Here is a 13,968-nt window from a genome sequence, read left to right as displayed (position 1 = left end):
ACGGTTTCCTTGTCATTCCCTCCTCCTGATCATAGGTCTACCTGAGTCTCCATAGAGTAGGCCTAATGATGTCTTTTCTAAATGATAGTCTCTCAACTATTTGAAGATAAATTGCCTTTTCTCTTTTTTGAGACAGGGTCTTGCTGTGAAGTTTATGCTGGTCTTGAACTCACTTTGTAGCCCAGACTGGCCTGGAACTCATGGTGATTCTTCTGTTCCAGACTCTTGAGTGGTGGGATTATAGGCATGTGTCACCACACCCAGCTCTTTCCCTTTAAATCTTTCTCTTCAAGAAAAACTGTCTTAGATCCCTTTTTCTGATGTGATTCAAATCTTTTGAGAGTTCTGCTCATCTTTCCTTATAACTTCAGGTCGGAGGGGAGGAAACACGGAAAACTCTCGACATGAGCTTTGTAATACATAGTGCATCGGGGCTTTGGACAGTTTAGTTCAACCTAAGATTTCAGCCACCTTTTCTAAAGTCACTATTGATTTTGTGTTGACTTAACATTCCTTGATAATTGTTACTAAGCCAGAACTCAAGCATTCTGCACTTTCGTGGCTTGAATATTTTAAAAACTAAAGCAGGTTTGTATTTGTATTTGCATTTGCTTCTATTAAATTTTATCTTAGTGTCATTGCAGTCCCTAATTCCTGCCTCTCAACATCTTTTGTCTATCTTCCTTCAGAGTATTAGCAAAAATGATAATTAGTCAGGACAGTGCACCATACCATGTAGGCTATTACTGTGATCCTCATCTGTGTGGATTTGGATTCATGAATTAGTGGCTTAGGTTTGGTTGTTTGCATCTGAAGCCCACATTTTCTCTCTCATGTATAGAGTATTGTAAGAGTTTGTCAGATGTCTTAAATTAAGGCATTCTCTGTCTGTGGCCTTTAACAATATGCTAGTCTCGGTATCTTCATCATACAAGGAGAATGAGGTTAATCTTTCCTGAGCTATTTTTAGTGAAGCCTCAGTAGAAGCCATTGTTTCTTGCTCAGTGTTTGTAAGCCACATGCCAAGAATCTGGTTTTTCCCAGAAATCCATAGCAGTCCACCTTCCCCTTATTGAAAACCCAGGTTTGCTTGCTCATCACAAGGCTTCTGGCCCAGATCCTACTGGCTGTAATTTACCTATACTTATTTTGTTTCTTTAATTTGTCACTTTGTTTCTTTTATTATAATCTGAATTAGATAATACATTGAGTGTTCAAAAATCTTAAAGGGCTGAGGACTTAGCTCAGTGGTTCCACCGCCTGCCTCGAAAGTGCAAGGTCCCAAGTTTGATCCCTGGTACCAAAAAAAGAGAGAGACAGTATTATTTAGCCCCAGGATTTAGCTCAGTGGCACTGTGCCTGCCTCATAAGCACAAGGTCCTGAGTTCAATCCCCAGTACCACACACACACACACACACACACACACACACACACACAAACACACACAAATCTTAATAAAGGGCTATACAATAAAAAGCCTCAAAACCTGCTCCCTGCTGCTCATCATGACTCACCATAGGCAACCACTCTTAGTTTCTTATATACCTTTTTAAGGATATTGTGTGTATATATAAGCAAATTCAAAGTAATGTTTCCTATATTTTTTTAATCCAAGTGGCAGCACACTATGCATATTCTTTTTTGAGACACAGTCTCACTATGCAGTCCAAGCTGGCCTTGAGTTCGCCATGTATCCCTGGCTGGCCTCAAATTCTCAGCCATCCTCCTGCCTCAGCCTCCCTGCTGCTGGGATTACAGATGTGGACTACTGTGCCTGACTTTTATTGAAGGATTTTAAAGTTGTTTTCAGTCTTTTGCTTTGTCAGTTTATATTCCTACCTGTAGGTCAGGAGAGTACCTGATTCTATGAATTCTTTCTGATAAAATGTCCAATTGAATTTTTGTTATTTACAAATTTTGTAGGTAAAAAGTAGTATGTGTGCATCTTAAATTTGTGTTTCTCATGTTCCAAATGAGGTTATGTGCCTTTTGATGTACTTTACCCTTTGTGTTGCTTTGTCTTGACCTAACCTCTTTTTCTGTTGTTTTATTGGTCTTTTCCTTAGCAATTCTACAGAACCTCTTTCTAAATAGAGAAAATTAACTTAGAAGAGCAGTTTTGTACTTGTCATTTGTCTTTTGACTTTGCTGGATGTTATTTCTGTCATAGAACTTAGTTTAAGTCAAAATTATACTTTTATACTTCATACTTTTATAATTTATACTTACACTTTTTAAAAAAAATAAGATAACATTTATTGACATGGAATATTTGGTATGCATTTTGACAGTTTAAAACTATATAAATTGAAAATTTTAGATCTAGCTTATAAATCCATTTAGCATTTAGGTTTATTACCCTAAATGTAACAATTTTAGATTTCATATTCTTAATTAGTTTTAGTCATTAAATCTTCCTTACAGTTATCTCCCTATTCTATTTAATTTTTCTGTTGGATGCAGTAAATCGTTCATAAAATTTTCAGAGGAGGTTCTTTGTTGATATACTTTTTTTTTTTGGTACTGAGGATCGAAGTCAGGACCTTCCACTTTCGAGGCAGGAGCGGTGCCACTGAAACCCCAGTCCTGCCGATATACTTTCTTAACCCCTTAGTATCTGAGAATGTCTTCCAGTTGCCTTCATACACAAATACTAATTTGGAAGGGTATGTAATTCTTGGTTCAAAATTATTTTCCCTTAAAACTCTGTAAATGTTCCATTGTCTTCTGGTATTTAGAATTGTAAGAGAAAAATCTGAGGTCAGTCTGACTTTTGCCCCTTTATAAGTAACCTGTTTTCTCTGGATACTTGCAAAATTTTTTCTTTATGCTTGAAATTTAAAAATCACAAGGATATGCCTAGGTGTTGCTATCTTCTATTTAAATTTTAAAGGTACCCTGTGAGCCGTCTTCATTTTCAGGTCTACTTCATTCTTTAACTCTGGAAAATCTTCTTCAGTTAGCTCCGTAATTATTGTTTCTGCTTCATTTGCTTTGTCCTCTCTTTCAGGTTTTCCTATTACACGTAGATTGTATCTCCTGGACAAGCCTCTACATCTCTCCTTTTCTCTTCTTTCCTCATCTTATTTCTTTGGCCTTTTCCTCTGCATTCTGTGAGAATTTTTCTTATTTTCCATTTACTTGAGAAATTTTATGTTGCAACCGACCCTTCTTCTGTGCTTCCTTTAAACAGGCCTCGATCTCTTCCATGTGGTCACACAACACCTGCTTTACAACTAAGGCAGGGTGGGTAAGGAATTCTCTATTACTAAGGCCAGTAATTTCCACAAGTCTGCTGTAGATCGGTAGACTGCAGTAGTTCAGTACATCAGTATCAAGAGGAGGCATTTTCTCGATTAATTAGCTCTATTCCTTTCTTCTGAATGAACTGCAGTCATATGACCTTTTCAATGGCTTTTCCCAGCGGTGTCCAAGCGATCCTCCCAAGCACCGAAGTTGAAGAACACTTATTATACTTTTATAATTATTTTATGGTTCCTAGGTTTTGTGACATCATTAACAAAATCATTTAGTACATTTTTCTTTAACATTTAAATTTTTGGTTCACTGGGAAACATGGTCCAAAATAAGTGAAATGTGATCTGACTTTTCCCCCATATGTCTTATTTGTCCATTTCATTTGTCTTCTTTAATTTGGGTTGTCATTTTCATCATACTATTAATTTCCTGTGTACATTAGATATATTTCTGGGCTATCTATTGTGTTCCTTTGATCTGTCTGATTATTCACTTGAGTGGTCCACATGAGTTTGTTTCTCCTTCTTCCTTCCATCCCTCTCTCCCTCCCTTTCTTTCTTCTCTTTTATCTCTCCTTCCTCCCTCCCTTCCTCCTTTCCTCTCCCTCCTCCCTTTGCAGTGAGGAGAAATGAACCCAGAGACTCATGTATGGTTTGTTTGGGTTTTTTTGTTTGGTACCAGGTATCGAACTCGGGTCCTTGCGCTTGCAAGGCAAGCGACGGAACCACTGAGCTAAATTCCCGGCCCTGAGACTCATGTATGTTAAACAAGCACTTTCCGCTGAGTTACATCCCTAGACCTTTCCATCCAGAGACAAGGTCTCACTGAATTTTCCTGGGCTGGCATTGAATTTGGGATTCTTCTACCTTATCTCCCTGGTAGCTGTGACTACAGGTGTGTGCCACCATGCCTAGCTTGAGTTTCATCTTGAGGCTGTATGTTTTAAAATAGAGTAGGAAGAGCCCTCTGCTGTTTGTTTAGTGTTGAGGAATGACTCCAGGGCCTCGTGCATGCTAGGCATGCACTCTTACCACTGAATGACATTCCTGGCCCAATCTTTATTTTAATCCAAATTTTTCTTTCTATTTTTATATTTTTGAACTGCTTTTGTATTTCTGCTTTTCAGCATGAACTTTAAAAGTACATTTTTGCTGGGTATAGTGAGATACACTTGTAATCTGAGCTATTCAGGAGGGTACAGCGGAAGAATATACTTTGGTTTTTTGTTTGTTTTGTTTTTTTGGTTTTTTGAGACAAAGTCTCACTATGTGGTTCAGGCTGGCATTGAACCTGCTGTGTAGCCAAGGCTGGCCTCGAACTCATGGTGATACAGCCTCCTGAGTGCTGGGATTACAAGTGTGAACTACCATGCCCCCCTGGTTATGGTGCATTCTGATTTAGCTTGCTAATAATTTACTTAGAACTTTTTTCATTGATATTCATAAGTGAAATGGATCTGTGTTTTTAAAAAAATATCTGGGAGTTTGGTTTCAACATTATGCTTGTGTTAGAAATGTAATTTGGAATTTTTTTTTCTTTTCCTTTGAAACTATTTAGATGGTAACTGAAATAGTATTGAAGCAATATTCAGTTTTGTTTTGTTTGCATTTTTGTTATTTTGAGAGAGAGTCGCTGTATAGTCCAGACTGGCCTTGAACTCCCAGGGATCCTCCTGCCTCAGCCTCTGGAGTACTAGGATTATAGGCATGCACTCCCACACTAGGCTTGTAGCAATATTGAAGTTACTCTTTTTGTCCTTTAGAAGCCTGGGCCTGATCCTCTTTCCACCCAAAATAGAGAATGGTACTTCTAGACTACTGTTGTTAAATACATGACTTTTTTTTTTTTTTGGCAGTACTGAGGATTGAACTCAGGGCCTTGCTCATGCTAGGCAAGCGCTTTGGCACTGAGCTACATCCCCAGCTACCAAGTACATGAACTCTTGAATTACAGTTCTGGACTCAGCCACCACATAGCAGTTTGTCTTTGACTACTTAATCTCTTTACATTTCCTTGTCTATAAAATGAAGACTATAATAATGCAAATCTGATAGGATGGTTATAAAAATTAAAAGAGTTAATATGTGTCACGTATTCTGAATAGCACCTGGTACTTGCTGTAATAAATGAGCAGTGTGGGAGCTATTTCACCATGCTTTTTCCCTTAGAAGTTGTACCATGATTCTCTGAGAGTGTGGTCATAATTCTGAAGTCAGATCTGCCACCATTTCTGGTACTCTGCCGTACAAAATGTCTCTGTCTCTCTGTCTCTGTCTCTGTTTCTGTCTCTGTCTCTGTCTCTCTCTGTGTCTCTCTGTGCTCATTTAGATGAGTTCAGCCTGTCACCTTAGCTGTGCAGCTTTCTGGGCCTGCTTAGAGATGTTGTTTCTACCTGGTTAGAGATGACTTTCCATGGGAAGAAAAATATTTTTTTCCAGAAAAATACAGATATTGTATATATAGCTAGTATAATTTGTAAGGACTTTTTGTTTTTTCAAACCTCAACTCATGTGGACTATAGCTTCCAGTCAGTCTCCTTTGCATTTGTCATTACTTCTGTGTTCTTTCTTCTATCTTTGAGGATGGCTCTTGTAAAACCCAAGTTGGTCAAAAAGCATCATGTAAGGAATAAGATGTGCTCCTTTAGTTATGGCTCACCTTTCTCTCTTACTTATTTGTGTTATTATAAATCTGTTTTATGAAAGTCCCCTCTTAAGCTGAGTGTGGTAATCCCAGCACTTGGGAGGCTGAGGCAGGAGGATTGCCACAAGTTCAAGACAAGCCTGGGCTACATAGTGAGTTTAAGGCCAGCTTGGGCTACGTGATGAAACCCTGTCTCAAAAATAAATAAATAAGTGAAATAAAAGTGCCCTCTTTTTCTTAGTTTTACCCTTGAGAAAAACCTGAATTCTAGGAGTTTAGGACACAGATGTCTGCAAATAGCCAGTGTTCCTTTCCATGGCATTGCTCTCTAGGATGACCTTTACTGCAGGTTCCTGTTTCCTTACTGGTCTAAGGAAGGTATATTTCTAGTTTTGAATTTCACGTTTTATAGATTTAGTGGTCAGTAGAGTCAGTTGGGACTCTGTCTCATGTAGGATTTGGTTCTTGGTGGCGGGACCCTTTGACTCTTGGACAGCTGATGCCTGGGAGTCACAGACCCTTAGTTTACTCACAGTTTCAGCAGCCACCAAGTTGCTGGTCATATGTCTCCGAACTGAATTTGACCCTTTTATGGAGTTTGGGTAAAGATTTTTGCCACCTGTTCCTCTCACTTGGGATCAAGGGATTAATGAATTACTATTTACAGAGAGTTCAGAAGTTTGTGAATATGGCTTCATGTGTACATAATTTTGGAACTTCTTTCATGAAAAAATTAGCATATTAGATTCATTGTGATTTTTTTTTTTTTTTTGGTACCGGGGATTGAACTCGGGACCTTGCGCTTGCAAGGCAGTCGCTGGAACCACTGAGCTAAATCCCCGGCCCGTTCACTGTGAATTTTAACAGTAAACTTTCATTGGGTGAATGGTTTTGGTTACTAGAACAAGCTTTAAAGAAACCAGTGGACAGTGGGCAGCCCTGTGGTACACTCCTGTAAACCCTGCTACTCCGAAGGCCGAGGTAGGAGGATCACAAGTTCAAGACCAGCTAGGATAACTTAGCAAGACCCAGTCTCAAAATTTGAAAATAAAAAGGGCTGGGGATGAAGATGTAACTCAGCATGAGGCCCTGGATTCAATTCCCAATAAAACGCGCGCACACACACACACACACACACACACACGAGGGGGTATGTAACAGGTGAGTGGTGTGTAGCAGCCACCACGGGGGACACAGTGACTGGTTCCTTTGCATGGTGCTAATTGTGTCATCTGGCTGCTCTGGTCTTTTGCTGGAATGGGAGGAACCCAGAGATGTCCAAGAGGAAATTTTCCTGCTGATTTAAACCCTCTTGGGTTTTCCAAATTGCATCTAATGCATTTGCAAAAGCACTGCACTGCTGATTGCTCCCATGGCCCCATCCGGCCCTCCAGCAACAGGCTACCCATCGATCTTCATCCAAGGTGTTTGTTTATAATTTATGGCGCTGATAGGAAGCCAGAGCCATCTGCTCCTCCAGGCATCAGTATTTCTAGCCCCTCCTGATCCCTGCTAGGGCATTTTCCCTTGGAAATCGTGTCTAATTGAGAGGAGATTACATTGCAAAGTCTGGAACATGGCTTCCTGCTGTCTCCTGCATCGTTTTTGCTCCCCCTGGAGCTGCCCCCTGAAGCTCTTAAGCAATTTCGATTTGAAAAATCTTATCTTTCTCAACCTTTTTCCATTCTTAGCTGCCCAGCTAACTGCCGCATTGTCTGTTCCAATATGTGTTTTGTTTTTTTAGGGTTTTTTTTTGTGTGTGTGTGTGGTTCTGGGAATCTGACCAAGGGGCACACCTCCACTGAGCTGCATCCCCAGCACATTTTGTATTTTGAGACAGGGAATGGTAAGTTGCTCAGAATGGCCTCAAACTTCCAACGGAACCTCCTGCATCAGTGTGTTTTGCCTCTATGTGGAAGCTGGTTATTGAGTTCTCAAGGGTCAGAGACAGTTGACACCAGCGACACCTGGAACTTGCTGGGATGCAGAGCCCTAGGTCCCACCTTGGTGTGGTGTGTTCGGATGAGCCCTCTGGGGCGTTCTCATGCTTGCTGCAGTTTGAACTGCCACTGGGAGGCCAGGTGTGGAGCTCGAGGACCCAGGGGGTTGGTTTGTATTTCACTTCATTTTTTTCCTCTCTCTCTGCTTGTATTATTGCTGCATCAAAAAGAATGAATTGTCCTTTATCATCAGTATATTGTTTCCCTATGGCCCAAGAAAGTGAGTAATAGAGGTCCAAGAATTCTCTGGCTGCATGAATTAACTCATCAAAATCTCAGCCTTAAGAGAAGAAGCTGCGTAAGTGGATGAGGTAATGATCGCTTACCATTATAGCTGACCATTTCCATTTCCACGTGGGAAATTAATAGACAACAAGTAGCAAGTGTAAGTTGCTAATTGGAGCTTTGGAATAAGAATGAGATTATAACACACCACCCGGTGCTTGCTATAATGGCGATGCCAGATTGCTCTGTGCCTACCACATCCCCTACCTTAGGATGGAAGCACAGCCCTGGATCACTAGCTGCAAAGTTCCTAAAGCTGATTGTGCTGCTGGAGAAGCCGGCACAATTTTCAGCATTCTTTTCATCTGTCATTTGCATGTCTCTCTGAGTGTGGTCCAGGAACCAGGGCAGTTGTGACACTGGGTGGAATTAGAGGAGGGGGTAAGGTGAGAAAGATGGCCACTGCCTTGAAGTCATCATACACAAATGCAGTCACCTGGAATCAAGACTGTTAAAATGCTTTGCGTCTGTCTGCCCAGTTTTGGGGGGGCTTTGAGTTAAGGTTTACGGAAGAAGGAAACATTTGTACTTTCTTTCCCATTTTTCATGCCATTAAACAGTTAGCTGCTTTTTTATGTTGGTAGTGAGTCTATGTTTGACCAAAATACTTGTTTACACACAAGTAAGACCTGTGTAACAGCAGCATGCAAGAGCAAAAGTACCCACCATACATTTTCGAGACATTAAGTATAGGTAAAATAGTAATTGCATAGCTGTTTAAAGTCCATAGAGTCCCATCCTCCTTGCCTATTTATTTTTATGTTCTACTTAATTTTTTTTTTTTACTTTTCTTTCCCTGCCTCTGGTGGTTACAGTCTAAATTGTTAGCTTATGTATATGTGTATGTATCCTTATTGTGGCGCTGGGGATTTAGCTCAGTGGTTCCGCTGCCTGCCTTGCAAGCACAAGGTCCTGACTTCGATCCCCGGTACCAAAACAAACAGACAAAAAAACAAAAACCTTATTGTGGTAATGAGGATTGAACTCAGGGCCTGTGCATCTTGGGCAAGTGCTATGCCATGGAGCTAAACTACCCCTCTCCTTTTAATTTTGAGACAGGGTTTCACAGGGTTCCTTGCTGGCCTGGCAATCTTCTTGCCTCAGCCTCCTAAGTAACTGGGGTTACAGGCATGCTCCACCCCACCTGACTGTTAGTTTCTTTTCATCTTTCTGAGGGTTGTGCCATCCTCAAGGTTAGAAAACCAAGATGGACTCACTCTTGAAGCTTCCCACAGTTCGTTTACTTCTGTGTCCCCAACTGGAAATCGTGTCGGTCCACAGTAGGAGGAGGAGATTGTCATATTTTTGGCAACGGGCTTGAGACCCAGTGTCAGGAGCAGACAGTCCCGGTACTAACTAGATAATCTAGTCATACTGGCTAGAGCAGATGGTGGGTTGGGAGTGGAGCAGTAGAGAGGCCTAATGGTAATAGCGAGTATTTGGATGTCATTATTTTATTAGTTAGCAAACAGTGCCATCCTTGTGGTCCCTTCTCAGTTTTGTGCGTGATGGTGCTGTAGGTGTCAGCCCCCGAGAGTTGGCACAACAGCCTAATCAATGTGATGTGTCCTGATGTCTTTTTTGATCAATTCTGTCATCTCTGTAGCTTCGTTAGCAATGCACAGGGAAACGGGAATAAATTCAAAGTTTTACAAATCACCCTGAGTCCCTGACACCATAGACCCAAAAAAACATCTTTTGTTTTGTTTTCCTTGGGTTGACTTCTGAGTCGTCTTTTGGCTCACTGGAGTTCTAGAGTAGGTCTCCTGGAATCTGGTAGGGCAGAGGAACTTGCTTGTGTGCTTATTTGCCATAATGCATCTGACAGTGGACGTCTTCAAATAAGAGAAAGAGCCAGGTGTGGGGGGCACACACTTGTGATCCCTGCTATTTGGAGGCTGAGGAGCAGGGTTGCAAATTCGAGACCACCCTGAGCTACATAGTAAATTCAAGGTCAGCTTGAACTACATAGTGAGGCCCTGTCTAAAAAAAAATCATTATGCATGTTGTAAACCTAAGTGAAACAAAGCCCCAGAGGAGCTTGATGCCCTTGAATGTGTGTGGTCTTCTGTTCTTCTGCTTGTGCCCATGATGTGGCTCTGTTCTATTTCACATCAATAATGAGCCAGTTTCTCTGACAGGGAGTTATACAGTGGGAATTACCTGGGTTAGAATGAAAACCCAAACCAGGCAAGCAGGTACAGTCCCAGCACTGGCCAACATCTCCTTAGTCTCTTGTGAAGCGGATTCTCCTCTCCTCACCCCCTTCCTGCTGCCTCAACAGGCTTTCTGCTGGCTGACCATATGCTTTATATCCCAGTAGCCTCTAAGAGCAGACGAGAGCTGCTTGTCAGGACTGGCCTATGAGATAAAGAAGGCAGAGCATAGTGCTGAACAAAAAGAGCCCCAGCCCTCCAGCCAGAGATGGGCTTTCTCTCTATCTTCTTTTTGTGAAGAAGGGATTAGTGGTAGCCAAGAGAAAGTAAGACACAAATTTGCACACTTTTTTCTGAGATCACATCACAAGAATTGAGTAATATTCCTGCCCAGGAAATCTTGCCCTGTGCCCCTTTATTCTTGGAACCAGTGGCTTTGTGTTTGCATTCATCTTTGTTTTGATCTTTTGGACAATAACAGCTGTTAAATGGCTCTCCAAGAAAATTTTCAGCAACTTTTCCCTTCTCTCTCAAATGGTGTTTCCTGAGTATGAACCATGACTCAGCAAGCAGCTGTAGTGGTGCTGCTATGGCCCAGCTTCTAGTTTCTGCTAATGGGTAGAGCAGGTATGTTTTTCATGCCTCTGCTATTTCTGTTCCCTGGAATTGCAGTTAATGACAAGGCATCCTGTAGTATTTCCAGAGAGGTTGTAGGCCCTTAGGAAGGCCCTGACATTTCTTGCTATCAGAATTTTTTAGTTACCAACTACAGAGTTTTCTCACCTTTCCTTTTTTTGTTTGTTTTTTGGTACCAGGGATTGAACTCGGGTCTTTGTGCTTGCAAGGCAGGCGTCGGAACCACTGAACTAAATCCCTGGGCCTCTCACCTTTTCTTTCTTTGTCCAATGCAGCTTCTGTGAATGTGCTGGTGCAGAACTGCAAGATCTACAATGATGCCAGCTGTGACATCTCTGCAGATGGCCAGCTCCTGGCAGCCTTCATCCCTAGCAGCCAGAGGGGCTTTCCTGACGAAGGAATCCTGGCCGTGTACTCCCTCGCCCCCCATAACCTGGGTGAAATGCTCTACACCAAGCGATTTGGTAAGGGATAGGAAGCCCAGCCTAGTGACAGAGGGATGTTGGTGCCTTGGCATGAGCATTCCTAGGTGAGGCACAGCGTGGGTGAGAGCGATGGGTGCACACTGCCCCTGCCCTCACTGGGGCACAGGCCAAAGAGAGATCACTCTGAACAAGTCCTGGACAGTAACACTGCAGCAAGCTCTCAGGGCAGGAGTCCTCCCTTCCGCAGAACTGTCACAAGTGTGCACCTGCCATGGTGGCCAGGAATAGGAAGGAGGTTTTGGTCAGAGAGTAGGGAACTGGGCACTGAGCATATTGTATATTTGGCATTGTATATTAAAAGCCTCCCAAAAGTTAGGTTTATGGCTCAGTAGTAGGGCACTTGGCTAATATGCGTGAGGCCTTGGATTCTTTCCCCACTACTGCAACAGAAAAGGAAAGGGAAAAAACACCCAAGATATATGTGTTCTTTGACCCAGAAGTCCCACTTGTAAGGAAATAATCAGATTTATATACGAGGATGTTCACAAGTGTTATTTATCATACAGAAAGATGTCAAATTGTTATTGGAGGGTTTTATTTTTAAGGCTTGCTTAAATAAATAATGTTGCAATGATAGGACAGAATGCAGTTGGCCTTAAAAACTGCTCTTCTAGGACTGGGGATTTAGCTCAGTGCCACCGTGCCTGCCTTGTAAGCATAAGGTCCTGAGTTCAATCCCCGGTACTGGGGGGAATAAAAGAAGAAGAAAAATTGCTCTTCTAGGAGCCAGGGGCCTGATGGTCCATACCTGTAATCTCAACTCTCAGGAAGCTGAGATAGGAGGATCATGAGTTTGAGGCCAGAGGCCAGCCTGGACTCATAACAAGTTCAAGGCCAGCATACCTACACGGCAAGACGATGTCTCAAAACACCAGAAAGGAAAGGCAAAACAAACCTCTTGTAAAAGAATATTTAATGTTCATATATATTAAGCAAAAAAAGATTTCTAAACAGTATTTATAGTATGATACCAGTTTTTTAAATGTACTTACATCATAATCATGATTAGCATTTATTGAGCATTTTCTATATGTTAAACACTCTACTCAATGGATATGTGCCTTCTTATTTTACCACTCACTGGAAGTCCTATAAAGTAACTATAGGCTGACCAAATGAATGTGAAGACTGGGAAAAGGAGAAAAGGCTAAAAGTAAAAATTATTTGTTTGGAATGGCAAGAACTCTGGGAAATATTTCTCTGTTCTGTTGGTCTTTAGGTCCCAATGCCATTTCGGTGAGCCTGTCCCCCATGGGCCGATATGTGATGGTGGGCTTGGCCTCACGCAGGATCCTGCTGCACCCCTCCACGGAGCACATGGTGGCCCAGGTCTTCAGGCTGCAGCAGGCCCATGGCGGTGAGACCTCCATGAGGGTGAGTGCCATCACTTCTCTCTCCTCTGGATGCAGCTGTCCTGGGCTTAGCAAGTGGTGAAGGACAAGATATGACCTCCCAGCCATGGCCAGAGCAGTCAGAGCCATGAGGGCAAAGGAAGGGCTCAAGTCCAGCCTGTGCTTGACCAGCAGGCCTTACTTTTGGAAGCTCTGGACTACTGAAAGACGGGCTTTCTCTCACCCCAGTTTATGAGCTGGGTTTCCCCAGACCTGAGAGTATCTTCAGGTAATTAACTAATACTTCATTACCTCAACATGACATCGTAGTACAGAGATCCATAAAGGACCCAATGAAATATTTATAGAATTTGTTTTGTTTTTGTTTGAGGAAGCAAACTATAAAAAGTGATGGCAGCCGGGGATTCAGCTCAGTGGTTCCGCTGCCTGCCTCACAAACACAAGGTCCCGAGTTCGATCCCTGGTACCAAAAAAAAAAAGTGATGGCAGTCCAAACACTTGGGAGGCTAAGACAAGAGGATCAAGAGTTCAAGGCCACCCTGGGCTATACACACAGTGTGAGACATGTCTTTAAAAAATGATGGTGTACCACATTGTTATAATCATGATGGAGGAGTTTAGGCAGCTACTGTCCTCTTCATTGTCCCATGCATTTCATCAGTGGAGAAAAGATCCTGTTCAGGAACCTCTCCTGTCTGGGTCGTGCTCTCTTACATGTCATAAATGTGTTCTGGGCCTTGTGTACTTCTTGGCCTTTTGGACTCAGCCAGACTAGTGCACCTGACTAAGCGCCCCACATCCCAAGGGCCTTATTTGACCAGGGTTTGTCAAGCATTTGAACCATTCTCTAATTAGCATTTAAGCTGCATTTTAGTCTAAAAACCTATGAAGAGATTCCCTCAATACTTTGTGCTGTCTGTGCCATTTACAGTTTGATGCACTTGGTGGCGTGTTTTTTTGTTTTCTTTGGCCGTGCATGTCTAATCTACTGAGTTGGGCTCAGTGTCAGCTCCTTAGGGACAGGCCCCCAAGTTCCTCATTTAGTGCTGTGCGTGTGGATACTTGTCAAATGTCCGGAGTAGCAATCATTTACATAAAAGAGAAATCTAGAGATGGAACCCAGTACATACAGAATGACAGCAGGTGGGTGGC

The 13,968-nt window shown here is 42.2% G+C and overlaps 1 protein-coding gene across 10 annotated transcripts in view; it reads left to right on the top strand.

The window, feature by feature from the left end:
• Nucleotides 1-13,968, top strand: part of Ambra1 (autophagy and beclin 1 regulator 1) — a 193,281-nt gene that overhangs the window by 152,808 nt on the left and 26,505 nt on the right. For 9 of the 10 annotated variants that reach the window (XM_087205049.1, XM_004851920.4, XM_004851919.4 and 6 more), the window contains 2 exons: nt 11,255-11,443; nt 12,684-12,838. In XM_087205049.1, coding sequence (XP_087061175.1) covers nt 11,255-11,443; nt 12,684-12,838 — 344 coding nt within the window. The remainder of the gene's footprint in view (nt 1-11,254; nt 11,444-12,683; nt 12,839-13,968) is intronic. The other variant, XM_087205047.1, reaches the window with a different exon arrangement.

The sequence above is a fragment of the Heterocephalus glaber genome, unplaced genomic scaffold (assembly GCF_053883595.1).
Source record: "Heterocephalus glaber isolate CG9 unplaced genomic scaffold, H.glaber_assembly_v1.0 deba00000594, whole genome shotgun sequence".
Taxonomy (NCBI): Eukaryota; Metazoa; Chordata; class Mammalia; order Rodentia; family Bathyergidae; genus Heterocephalus; species Heterocephalus glaber.
This window is presented reverse-complemented; position numbering and strand designations above follow the sequence as displayed.